We start from the raw sequence: 13,558 nt of genomic DNA, 5'->3' as shown, positions 1-13,558 counted from the left end.
TTGACATCACAGTTCACTAACTTAGTGTTGTGCATTCTATGAGTTTGAACAGACTGATGGTGGCCGGTATCCACAATTATATTATTATACAGAATAGATTACTCCCCTAAAAGTCCTCTACTTTTTAGAGCAGTTTGAGGCTTAAAGAAAAACTTAGAATAAATTAAAGGTACCCATACACTCCTTCTGTTGTTGACAACTTGCATTAGTGTGGTACATTTGTCTCAATTATGGACCAATATGGATACATAATTATTAACTAAAGCCCACAGTTTACATTGGAATTCATTCTTTGTTATATACTGTTTTGAGTTTTGACAAGTACATAATATTATGTATCCACCATTACACCTTGGTTACTTCCAAGTGTGGGCAAGTACCATAGAGAAGCTGTAAATGTAAGCATTTGTATGCAGGTGTTTATCTTAAGGTTTTCCCCACAACACTCGGATCCAAATTCTAAATAATAACATTTCTTCCAAATTGTGTCTAGTGAAAAGAATCAATAGGAATTAGCATTAAACCCTGATAATTTTTTTATTAAGTAAATTGCAATTTCTGTTTTATCTTGGAGTTTTCAGTAAAATCCTGGAATTAGGTATGCTTTGATACTGAAGCATACTTTTAGATAGATATTGTATGAATTATTTTGTTCCTTGGTATAGTGCAGTCTGGCTGCTTATTTCCTGTATCATGACAGCTTTAAAGTCATTTTTATTTAAGATTAAAAATCTAAAAACGCATTTTAGGGATGTGTGAAGAATGGTAAAAGATATCTGTTTAATCTGAACATATTCATTTAGCGCTGCCTTTTATGTTACTGGTTGGGTTTTCCAGCTAAATCCATGCTCAGTGACACTCTGCATTTCTGAAGCAATTCCCAGGGAAACCTTCTTTCTGCCACTCCTCAGGCCACACTGCATAGATGCCTGGCTACTCATCCCACCCCCACCCCTGCTTAAAAGCAGAGACTGTGTGCATTATATCCTCATCACCAGCTTTATGGTCGTCCCTTACAAGGTGGTTGTGACGTTGAGTAAAGTAATGTATGAAAAGTGCCTAGCTCAGTACCATCCCCTAACATACTGGCTTCCACCTCCAGAGGTTTTAAAAATGGGTAAATTCATAGATTTAGTTCCTTTGGAACTAAATCTTCCCCAACTCTGAAGCATGAGGGGACCATTCATTATCCTGGTTCACGTAGGAGAGTATCCCAAGTCTTAAGAATACTATTCTTTTATTTCCATTTTTAAAGGGCCATTGCCAGAAGAGGAAAAAAAATGAACAAGGGAACTATTCATAAGATGATATATGTAATTTTGAAATTTTATATTTTGGGGAGATTATTTGTCCCAAAAATGATTGGGAGTTGCCTCTTTTTAATAATGTGACCATCCACTGGACTGAATTTTACAAAGCATATTGCTTTGGATTTTCAGTGGTTTGGGGTTGTTGTTTTCTATGAATAACTGCCACTCTGAAGATTCCAAGACATACAGAGTTTGGTGAAATGAGGATTTGCTCTGGCCAGGCCGTCCCACTCAGCATTGCCCCCTGGGCTTACACGCACCCCACCTTAGCACTGAATTTTGCCCCAGGATTTAGTCATCACTAATATACAGGACTCCATCACTTCCCTAATTAAATTAAATACACCATTCGGAAACATCTGCTACTGTGAGAGGTGGGCCATTATATTCAATTTAACACTACAGTCTTCTTTCTCTAATCCCATCGTTGACAGTTTATTATTCACAGGTGTTTGTAGTTATGGAAATTTCTCTTTAAAAAACAAAAACAAAAAAAGGGGGGTTGGCGTTGTGGCCCAGTGGTAGACCGCTTGCCTAGCATGTATGAGGCACTGGTTTTGATTCTTAGCACCACATATAAATAAGTAAAAGTCCATCAACAACTAAAAATATTAAAAAGAAAGAAAGAAAAAAAGAAAGAAATATCTGCTTTTAACCAAGATAAGGTGGGAATCTGCCTTCCTAGTGTGAGAGAGAATTTTTCAAGATTGTTTTTGAGTTGGGAATGAGCAGATCTTCTAGTGTGCTGAAGCTTGGGAACCTTCATTTCCCAGGGAAGTAGGCAGTGTCACCTCTCCTCCCACCAGGCCTCTTCCCCTGAACTTGTCTGGTTCTTTAAACTTTCAATCTGGAAGCACTTTTAAAGAATGAATTTTCAGATATATAGATTTCTGAATAGTAATCTGTCCCTCGGTTCAAGAATGAAGAAGATCTTTTTTTTTTCTATCTTTCAAAGAAAAAAAAAAACAATAATGGAAATGAGATGAAAGCTTTTTAAAAAAAGTTAGAACGTAGAATTTAAATGGGAATATTAATTTTAAAAGTCTCTTTTCTTAGAAGAGACTCAAACTAAAATCATGACTAGTTCTCCTGCCTTTACACAATTCCTCCTGTGAGTAATTGTTATTTTCAGAAATAACTTAAGGAATCACTTCTTAGGAACCAGGCTGGGAGAAAAAAAAAAAAAAACAACATGAAAACAATTTTTTTTAAAGTCTCTGTTGCTCAAGTTTCAAGGAAGAATCAAATATGTTTAATTTATCTTTCACTCTCTCCCAAATACTGCACAAGCCATTGAACACAGGTCTAAGCCCATAAATGTACGGTAGTGATACCTGGGCTGTGGGTGTGGCTCAGTGGTTGAGCATTTGACTAACACCCATGAGCACTGCCAAAGTGATACAGCAGCACACACAACCAGCCATACTTCTAACTCCCTATAGCTGATCTTTGCTCTCACAGACCTTTTCCTTGTGAGTATTTTCACAAGGAAAAGTAGAAGGCTAACCAGTGCCATCCATCTTATCCCACCCATATTGTTCTCACATATATATATATCACCTACACAAAGCTGAAGTCATACTTACCAGTGATTAAAAAACTCAATGTGTTTTTCATACATTGACACTTTCTTTTAACTGAAATCATAAATTTTTTAAACTTTACTTCTTATTTCAAAAGGAGTACATGTTCATTATTGTCCACTTCTAAAATAGAGACCAGAAGGAAAATAAGAGCAACTGTAACTTTACTGTCCAGGAGCGGTAAACACCTCCTTATAACACCTGCTTGAGTGTGGTTCTTAAGATTGATTACTTACACATTCGTGGGCATCACTTTTCCACTAAAATTTGGAAATGGTCTGTACCTGCTATTTCATAATCTATTTTTAAACACAATATGTTTTGAAATATTTTTATTCCAGTAGTATTCATCCTCAATATTACTTGTGGTGGTTGATTCTCATAGGCCAACCCATCCTTGGACCATATATATTTAACAGTTTCCCTGGTTGGTCACTGGGTCATTACCCTTTTTCTCAAATGGTAGCCAACATTCTGGGTGCCATACCTTTTCCTGCTGGGTCAAAGGGTATATGCTTCTTGAAAGTCTGGATACTATTGCAAAATTGCCTCCTGGAACACTTGCCTGCTGTCTGTTCCTGTTACATGGACCTGTTACATACACTCCCAGAAGCAGTGCATGAATTCACGTTGGTGTTTGCAAGTCCCGTCTCTCAGCAACGTGTGCTTAATATCTTGGATATGCTCCTAGTCAAGGGAGAAGTGGGGAACTTTTATGAGAAGCCATCCATCTTTGGCATGATGCCTGCTCTTATCAACATCTATTCTGGCTGTAACTCTACAATCTGTTTTTATGATTTCTTCTCTTTATTTTATGTGAAGAGTGTTTTCTGCTTTCACAGTCCCTGAGAAACTAGGAAAGGATTAAATAATTCTTGTTAATTGCTCTCAAGACCAAGAGCTGTAGCTAAATGCTAATGAAGGATTTTTGGAAATCACTTGTCAAGTGGAGAAAGCCTATTTTGATAAACTGGCTTCTCTCTGGATTAATGTAGAACGTGGTACAACTGAGTTTACATGCATAGCAGCAGAGGACAGTTCTGACAGCGACTTTCAATCAAACTGATCAACTGCATTTTTAGAGCAGTAGTTCTTAAAGTGTGGGCCCCAGACATGCGGTGTCAGCAGCATCTGGAGACTGGTTAGAATTGCAAATTCTTAGGCCCCACCTGCAGATTCCTGAGGCTGAAAGTGGGGGTGGGGCCCAACAATCTGTCATTCACCAAGTCCTCTTGGATTGAAAGTTTGAGAGCTAAGGTGGGGTCTTCCACTGGGCACTCCGCTAAGTCTGCTGTGTGGGCATGCTGATCTGGGTGGACACATCCTGTCGTTCTGTCTGTAAACCAGCTAGGAGAAGAGGAACAGAGACAGAGGACACCACTTTGGGCTATGCCAAATTTCAACCAGAATTTGTGAGTTATACAGACTGGACATGCATTCTAACTGGCCATTTGCCTGCTGTCTGTCCCTGTTACATGGACTTGGCTCTTGGCACCAGAGTTCTTATGACCAGAAAAACCCTTGAGAAGTCATTCAGCCTCATTTCCCAAATGAAGCCCACCCTTTGATCTTTAGTGACAGAGGTGACCCCACACTATTTTTTAAGTCATCCCAAGGAGAAACGTCGCAATGGCCCCTAATAATCATTCTGCCCTCCCAGGAAGCTCTCCCCTTCTCTCAAGGCCCGCAGTTGCTTTCTGGTTGCAGAAATGAAGACCTAACCCTCCTCTCCTCCAGGCTGAAAAATCCCAGGATCCTCACAGCTTTCTCCACGCCCTCCAAGACTTCCTTTCTCACTCTGGGCACCAAGGCTCTCTGAAAAGTTTGTTAAGGCTCCAGGTATGCAGAGGTGGTGGTTCTTCTTCATAGCACCAGCTACATGTTCAACACTGAAATCAGCTCCTTGGCTTGTTTCTTTAACAGGCATGGATTTCAACAGCCATGAGATTGAACCCTGTGAGCTGCTACATTCAGCCATTTTTTACTTGAAAATATGACTTCATAGGGTCCAACAGAAGATTGCCAGCTAGCGATTGTGGGGGAGACAGATCAAGAAAGGTGTGGGTGGTCCTCAAGGATCTCCCGGTGTCATAAGGGAAGCAGAGGCCCCAAGACCCAGGAAAGTAGACACAAGGAAGTGGCAAAGGTGGGGACACAAGGAAGTGGCAAAGGTGGGGACACAAGAAGAAAGCCATCCTAGGATGCCCTTCCCCAGAAATTGAACCTCACACTGAGTTTCCAAGGGTAGGAGTTCATTTCAAATGGCTGCTTTGTGGTGGGCTCTTTATGCTTTATAACCCCACAACCTAGCTAGCTGCATACAAAATCCCTATAGTACTGCTGGTTTTCTGTATTTTGTAAGCATTGTAAAGTCACTGAAGGCTACCGAACGTAATTGTTTAATCTTAATTTACTTGCTGAAGCTGAATGTGATAATTAAGGTTTGTAACTAAGGAAAATATTATATGGCTTTAAATTAATAGTTATTACTCAGCACTGAATGAATATTCAACTAGAAAGCATTCTCAGGGTAGCCATGAAAAATCTCTTCCCCAGTCTGCTTCAGAAAACTGGTTGGGGGCTTCTTACCGGGGACTGCCGCACTCTTAGACTCCCCGACTCTGCTGCCGGCAGGGCACAAATGATTCTTACTGGGACCATGAGTACTGCAGACTCGCACCCAGCACAACAGCTCCCAGTTGAAGTGCTCCCTGTTGTAAACTATTCTGCTCTCATTCATGTTCTAGAAAAGCTGTGCTCTGAAGTCAGAGCACATGCATTCATAGAAGGATATTCCCATATTGTTGATTCTGCATTCAAAAATGAGAAATCAGACTGGGCGCAGTGGTGCACACATAACCCCAGTAACTGAGGAGGCTGAGGCAGGAGAATTGCAAATTTGAGGCCAGCTTCAGCAACTTAAGAATGACCTAAGCAACTTAGTGAGAGCCTTTCTTAAAATAAAAAGGGGGGTGGGGAAGGGGTGTGGATGTAGCTCAGTGTTAAAGCACCCCTGGGTTCAATCTCCAGTACCAGAGAGAAGAAGAAGAAAAGAAAATGAGAAACCAGGGCTGGAGTGTAGATTACCTGGCACGCAGGAAGCCTTGAGTCTGATCCCCATAGCAATAAAATAGAAATAATGTGAGAAACTACATTTGGCATTCCATATCATGGGCTCTGCATCTTCCAATGCAGCTAACCAAAGAGAGAAAATATTTTGGAAAAAATATTGTGCCTGTACGAATAGGTACCCTTTCTTTCTTGTCATAACCCCCTAAAGAATATAGTAATATAGATTGTATTAGATATTATATGTAATTCAGAGTTGATTTAAAATAACTGAGAACATGTGCTTAGATTCTATGCACACATAGGCCATCTTAAATAATAGACTTGAGCACCCAGAGATTTTGGTATTGAGGGGTGTCCTAGAACCAATCCCCCATGATACTAAAGGACAACTGTTCTTATTTTCAGGACATGTTTTAAAGCTAAAATAAAAGCATCAAGGATGATTTCTGACCTGATACCAAACAACTCCTGATTTATAATTAAAAAGGAAAAGAAGAAAAATCATTACTTCTTTTTCTTGGTGAATCTAAAAATCCTTCCTTTAAAAAAAAAATGCTTGATTGTTCAATTACTTGTTAAGAATATTTCAGGTGGCCACCTCCAGTTATGAAATTATGATTCAGTTCTATTCAATGATAAAAACCCAAGTACTAAATATAAGGCTGCTCTTGAATTTTATTTTAGATTCTAGAGATGTAACATCTCTACATAGCTAAATATTATTTCTTTGGGAACAATAAAAGGATATTAATCTTAACTTGGGAAATTATGAGCAAAACATAATAGATTGCCAGTGTCACACTTTTTTCAGGAGAGTAAGAAAAAAGATGCACGCCAGGCCTTACCCATGAGAATTCAGCTGCGAAGGTCCTCAGAGCCCTTCATCACAGATTAGCCCTTTCCATACGGCTAGCACCAAACAGGAGGACATTTGAAGACTGAGAAACCTCAGAAATTCCACAAAAAGCCTGGGGTAGAAAAAAGCAACCAGAAACCAAAGCCAACCAGAAGATAAACCTTCCCCTGAGCATTTTACTGGGGAAATGAGCCTGCAGAAGAGAATTATGTTTACACAAATAAATAAGGCTTGAATTTTAAACATACACTAATGGGCATGTGAATTGTACAGAGCGTGCAGGTTGGTCCTCAAAGCCAGTGTTGCCGAAAGAGCAGGGGCTTTGTCCAGTGAAGGAGGCACTTTCAATCTGGGAAAGGAGAAAATGGTGACAGCAAGACTGGAGAGCAAAAGGAGAAGGTGGAGCTTAGACACCTGATGGGACTGAAGCCCTGCGCTCTTTTCCACGCCTGGGACATCATCTTTAAGTGAAATGGATGCTTATTTCAATTTTTTTTTTTTTTGCCTCCCTGAAGACTCAGTATACATTTTTTTCTTTTTACAAATATTCATCTTTCATTAAAATTAAGTACAAAAAGGCATCTGAAAGCTCCGTCAAGGTGCTCCATCAGAAAAACCCCGGAACAGAGGTTGGATCATTATCTCTTGTAGAAGTATAATTGCTTGCTGGGGGGGCACTACCACGCTGTCCTTGAGCTCTGGGGCCCGACAGCTCATCCCCTTGTCAAGGGGTGCAGTGGGGAGCGTAGTACAGTTTGGGCTCCAGATTGGAATGTGTAGCCACCCCCAGTGCTGTCATTCATAGAGGCCTGTGCACAGCCCTTGTCATTGACACCCCAGTTAAGAGAACAAGGATTCTTGGAACCATAAAAGAAAAAGAAATGCTCTCCTTTATCTTCCCTTTTTTTATTCTCTGTTTGCCTCTGAAGCAGGAGTCTGAATCATGACAGATCACCACTGACGCACTCGGGTCAGCTGAAGGGCGTGGAGTTGTGACCCTCTGTTGTCTCATCTCTTGGCTCCCTTTCAGCCCGTGTTCTCTTCTCTATCTGCTGCCCTTGTTCTCCTGAAGCTACTTTTCCGTGTTGTTAAAGCCAAGGATTTAAACCCAAAACCCTCTAAACCCAAAAAAGTGTCGCAGCTCCTGTGTGTGCCAGCCTCTGCTCTAAGACCAGGTTTTGAGTCTCGTAAGTCCTCTGGGCATCGGGCACTGCACCTACCTCCTCACCATTCCCCTCCTTAGCTTCTCTGATATGTCTGTGGGCTTCTTCCAACTAACTCCCTTTTGGATTCCTTCGTTGGCTCTTATGAATCAATCTTCCCCAGAGGTGAGGTCCTTAGCCCTGTTCCTGTTCCCTCCTTGAGCCACCTTGCCTGCTCCCATCTCCTCAGCCACCCTCTCTGTGGATGGACTTCCAGATCTGATCCTCACCTCTAATTTCCTGTGTGATATCTGCACCCGAGATCACACAGAGCACATGCAGGAGCGATTCCCCTGTGTCTGTGCAAAAGCACGTCCCCCACCCCCAGTACTCCACCTCAGTCACCAATGGCTTCTTCGCCTGTGACCCACTCACACTCACTCACCGGGGCTCCTCCAGTTCTCCACTACCTTCACTTCAGCCAGGCTTGGGCTCCTCTGGAGTTGCACAACAACGTCTTGCTTGCCTGTGTCTAGGCTACAGCTGTTTCAGCGCATCTTCCACACAACCACTATTTTTTCTGCAACACAAACTTGGTTGTGTCCCCCCCCTATTTAGGACTTCCAGTGGACTCTAAATTGACAGAGTAAATCATAACCTTCCAAACCTACTGTGTCCCCCTCATTTCCCATCAGTTACATAAACTCACAACATTATTTATTACGTGTGTGTGTGTGTGTGTGTGTGTGTTGACTCTGCTGCTGTAACAGACCTTTTTGTCCTCTTGTCACTTGGGAAATTCCTATTCGTCCTTTAAAAGTCAGCTTAATCACTCCTAGCAGGCATTCAGGGTTTGTTGAATGAATGAATGATTAAAGACTGGCTTCAGTCTCGCATGCAAAGTGAGATTCTCCCCATTCACTTCTCGGGAGGCGCTCTGTTCATATCCTTGTTGTTGCATTTATCATCATTTCGTTGTAGCTGTTCTTCATATCTGACCAGAACAGGAATGACCTGTGTGGCTCGTGTGTGTGCTGCCCCTTCCACTCCTTCTCTCAAGGTGGATGTCATGCCCAGCTATCTTTCCCACTGAGCCTAGTTGCAGCTAGAATCCTTCTCAACATAGCACTCAGGCAGCTTCTTTGAGCAGAGCAGGATTTGCACCCTCTAACACCCCCTGAAATAGATGGAGCCTTTCCAGTGAGGAACACAGTGGGCTGCCCCCAAATAATCAGTGAGTTGCTAAAAAAAAATAACAAATGGGTTTTTCTTAATATTAAATAATATATTGGTAATTTAATCTTAATGTTGGCTACATATTATTTCATGCCACAGATAAATCTGTTCAGGAGAATGTATTCATGGCAAGAGATGAGTGAGGTGATTTTCTGGAATCCATTGCTCCACTTTGCAGAAAGTTCTTTACACACACATTCATTTAACCAAACTATGACCTGTGCAACCCAGCCCTCTCTATCTACAGAATCTAGTCACTGATTTTCCTTAAAACTAGCATACAGCATGTTATTTCTGCTAGCCTTGCCTTTGATTTGCTTTGCACATTTTTCAGAAGTGATTGGGAAAAGCATTAAAAAGATGAAAGTATGTAACCTTATATTCCATTTTCATAATATTTCTTTTTGGAAATTGCAAAAGAAGATTGGCAAGTCTAGGTAATTTGAAAACTAGTTAAAAACACTATAAGAGAGCTTCCTTTTTCCATACTGTATGAAACAGTAAATATCAAATAACAATACTCTTAATAAATTTTTGTCTTTGAAACAGGTTTGGTAAGCCTCAGAAAGATATGTCAAAACAAACAGGACAATTTTGAAAGACAGTATTGAAAGACCCTTTCCAAAGGTCAAGCAGAAGATACAATATAATTATCATTATCAAGTTCAATGTGTTTCATTCACTGTTCAATTAAAAGCCTTCTTTAGATCCCGTTGCACTTGAGAAATTAAAAATGGAACATTGTTTGATATAAATGAAGAAATCAAGAAAGTTTATATTTTATCCCTGATTCCCTTAATATTTACGTACAACAGCTGTTGTCGAAAGCACAAAGCAGAAGATTCTTGCGTGTCATTCCTAAGACTGTGCAAAACAGTAAACAGTATTGAGAAAACAAGAAAGAAAAGAAGAAACGGGCCTGCAAAAGCCTGCAGCAATTTCTAAAATAACAATTTAACCACATCTGCATATATCTTGAAGTCTGTTCTCCTTTTGTAGCATCCTTTAATTTTTAATGAGTTTATGCTGTTGGTGAATTGTTGAAATGATTTCCTCTCTCTCACCTTTTCATGTGTTTTCTCTCCTATTCTGTTCCCACCTGTCTTATCTGGAAACTCCATCAGGCTAACTGTCAGGTAGGTTTTTCTTGATGTTTAATGTGATTATTAAGAGTATCCATGGAGAAAAATCAAGTAAACAGTGTGTTGGTGACCAGTGATGGATGATGAGACTAAACAGAAAAGGCACACACTAAATTACAGAGAAACTTTTTGCAGATTCATAAAACTGAAGAGGCTGCAAACCCTAAGCACATTAAGCCAGTGTGAACATCTATCATGAGAACTTAGCCTAAGGGAATACAGCAGCTCTCCATGATTAAGTAGGTTACCTGGACTGTCCAGCATTTGGCTATGACTGAAAATACAGACTGCTCCTGAGGATTTAGTTGTTACAGAGCAGTTTCATATCCTTCGTGGTCACACGTGATTCTACTATAAATATAACATCAGCCTCTATGGTTTGGGCCAGATTCAAGAAAAATTCACAGTGATGTATTTTAAATTCCTGCTTTAAGTACATATCCAAACATCCCCTGTGACTTAAAGATTGTGACTAAGAAAAAGGTGGGCAGTGGTGACATATATTTTATGAATGTTAAATGCACCCTAGGAGTTAAATCTGATGTGATTTAAGCCTTGTCAAAGGAATGGAGACAGAGCCCCTCATTTTCCCACTGGTGCTAGAGGAAAGGAATCCTCCTGCACCCACATGAAACAACGGGGCAAGCACTTTTTACATCCTCAAGGGCAAGACAGATATTTTATAAGCCCAAAACACAGCTAAGCCCAAGAGAAGAAAGAGATAGACATTTAAATTAGAGTGTGTTTGGGGGTATACTTGATATGAGTGTGTGTGTGTGTGTGTGTGTGTGTGTGTGTGTGCATGCATGTGTTGTTTTTAACTTGAGTTCATTTTTATCTTTTGAGAGGAAAAATTATGTGCTTCAGTTGCCATGCAACAACACAGCTCTAACAGCTTTCTAATTTTAATTTCAGAAGTCTACAGAGCAAATGAAGAAGGTCCCTACTATTATTCTTTCAGTCTCATATAAAGGAGTCAAATTTATTGATGCAACAAATAAGGTAGGCACTACACCTCTCTTGGATTTAATAATAATATCTTTGGAATATTTTTGAAATCTGCAATGGTGAAGTGCAGGTGCCAGCAGTAGGTGGGGCCACCCTCTCTATGACTGTATAGCAAGCAATACATGCCTGGCTCTTTCTGGAGTTTGAGGACATTCACTTCAACCAGCTGGGCGGCTAATCTCCCTGCCATATGATAGTGGAAAGAGATTAGGGGACTCAAGAGTGATAGGCCAGTGGTTGCCACGTGCGAAATCAAAGCAGAGAGATTGTTTTTAGAAGATAGAATAGTGCAAGGCTGCACTGGAGAAATTGGAATTAGAAGGCTAAAGCATGACCACCAGCCGGGGCAGAGCTCTGCAGGGAGGAAGCAGACTGATAACACCAGGTATAGTCCTGAGTATGTGATCTAAAATCCCATTTGAGTCACTCCTCATCCCCCACCGTCATGCTTCCTACTCATACCTGGAAATTCTCTCTCTCTCTCTCTCTCTCTCTCTCTCTCTCTCTGTCTCGTTCTTATATATGAAACACACACACACACACACACACACACACACACACACACATATCTCATCCATGAAGGAAAATCAAGTAAACAGTCTATTGGTGGCCAGTGATGGATGATAAGACTAAACAGAATATAAATATTACAGAAAGGCTTGTTTTATTTCAGGGTCTTGATCTTGTACATATTTTGCTTTTATCTTTTTATGATGTCTTCTCTAACAGACCATGACCCCTTACCTGGCATGTTCCTTGGTAGCTAGAGAACATTAAAACGTGGGGGGGGGGCGTGGGGGGGCGTGGGCGGGGGGAATCACTTAAAAGAAACAATGTCATCTTTCCTCCATGAAAAGAAAGATTACTAATCCGAGGGCTGGTACATCTCTGTGGAGATATCTATGTCCTTTCCTTTGGTACACAGAATGAATACCTGACACAGGAGCGCACATTCTTCCACCTTTTGTATTCTGTAACTACTTTTAATTCCCACCTGCAGAGATGGGAGAGAGTTTCAACTGTTTTGTTTTCTCAAGAGACCTTACCGGAAAAGCAACTCTGCTGTGGGAGTGGTCTGCAGTTCTGAGGTCAAGTGTGGGCAACTGAGTTTTGTTTCACTTGAAAAGGATTCTAGAGCTCCTTTGTGGACAAAGACCGAAGAATCCTCTGAACTTGAAAGTTTATCCCCACCTGTCTTACCTCACTCTCCATAAATTCAAAGCTGACTGGCTCCTTTTCACAAAACCCTAAGTGTCCCTGGGTTTTATTTTCTCACCCTTTCTACTGAAAAAGTATAGGAAAAAAGAGATGAGGTGACCACTCTTGGTGGACAGCAATTTCTCTTCTGCCCTGTACACCCAGACCCCCGCCTGGACCCTCTGAGTTTTGGAGAAAAGGAATGGGAAGTCATGAAACAGACGAACTTAAACCTGGCGTTAGATACCAGGGGAAAGTTCCATAGGCAATGACCCTTTGGTGTCTATAATCTACCAATTAGAAGTTTTCCTGATTGGTTTTCTGTACAATTATTGCATTGGCAATCAGCTAAGCCAGTTGAGCTAAGCTACTTGAGAAAGCAAGCTCAGTTTTAGAAAAATTCTGAAAGTCAGGCAGACAGCCTGTAACACAGCATTATCATGATGGCTAACAATAGCCAAAGCACTTTGAGAGCGAGCAGCCTGATGTCAGCCATGGAGTGTGTTGTTGACCGTTCCCATGTTGTCAGATTACAGTTGCAGAGACTCAAATCAGAATGATCCCAATTGATTTTTCTATTTTTCTTGGAAGCAATTTTAGGTCCCGGTACATAAAAGTATCTTATCCCTAAATTATATTCAGCTGTTTAAAAAGTTCTAAAACGTTATGAAACACTCATTGAGGTATCATTGCTATCTTTAAACAAAGATTTTGGTGCCTAGATTTTTCCTACTAACCTGGAGAAACTGTCCACTCCATCTGCATTTGAAAGACTTAAACAGCAGTATATTTTAAGTGAAAAAGTTTGACACTCTCTTAGCTGACTTAGATTCTGATGATTTCTAAACAAGGGGCATTTGCCCTGGGAAGTTCCTAGGGTCTTAAAACTGTCTTTCAGTGGTGGCACAAATGGCTGCATCTGTCCTTTCTGACCCAGTCTCCGCCATCACAGCACTGAGGGAGAGCTCTGACAGGTCTGTTGCTTTTTGCTCACCAACACATGGAGGTATGT

General features: G+C 40.8%; 1 protein-coding gene across 20 annotated transcripts in view; it reads left to right on the top strand.

Annotated features, from left to right (window-relative positions):
* ANKS1B (ankyrin repeat and sterile alpha motif domain containing 1B) overlaps positions 1-13,558 on the top strand; it is a gene marked incomplete at its 5' end in the record, with an annotated part of 1,127,620 nt that overhangs the window by 1,088,807 nt on the left and 25,255 nt on the right. For 19 of the 20 annotated variants that reach the window (XM_081311098.1, XM_081311097.1, XM_081311094.1 and 16 more), the window contains 2 exons: positions 10,324-10,335; positions 11,257-11,343. In XM_081311098.1, the coding sequence (XP_081167224.1) occupies positions 10,324-10,335; positions 11,257-11,343 (99 nt within the window). The remainder of the gene's footprint in view (positions 1-10,323; positions 10,336-11,256; positions 11,344-13,558) is intronic. The other variant, XM_081311096.1, reaches the window with a different exon arrangement.

The sequence above is a fragment of the Spermophilus citellus genome, assembly GCF_964194105.1.
Source record: "Spermophilus citellus genome assembly, chromosome: 10".
Classification (NCBI taxonomy): Eukaryota; Metazoa; Chordata; class Mammalia; order Rodentia; family Sciuridae; genus Spermophilus; species Spermophilus citellus.
This window is presented reverse-complemented; position numbering and strand designations above follow the sequence as displayed.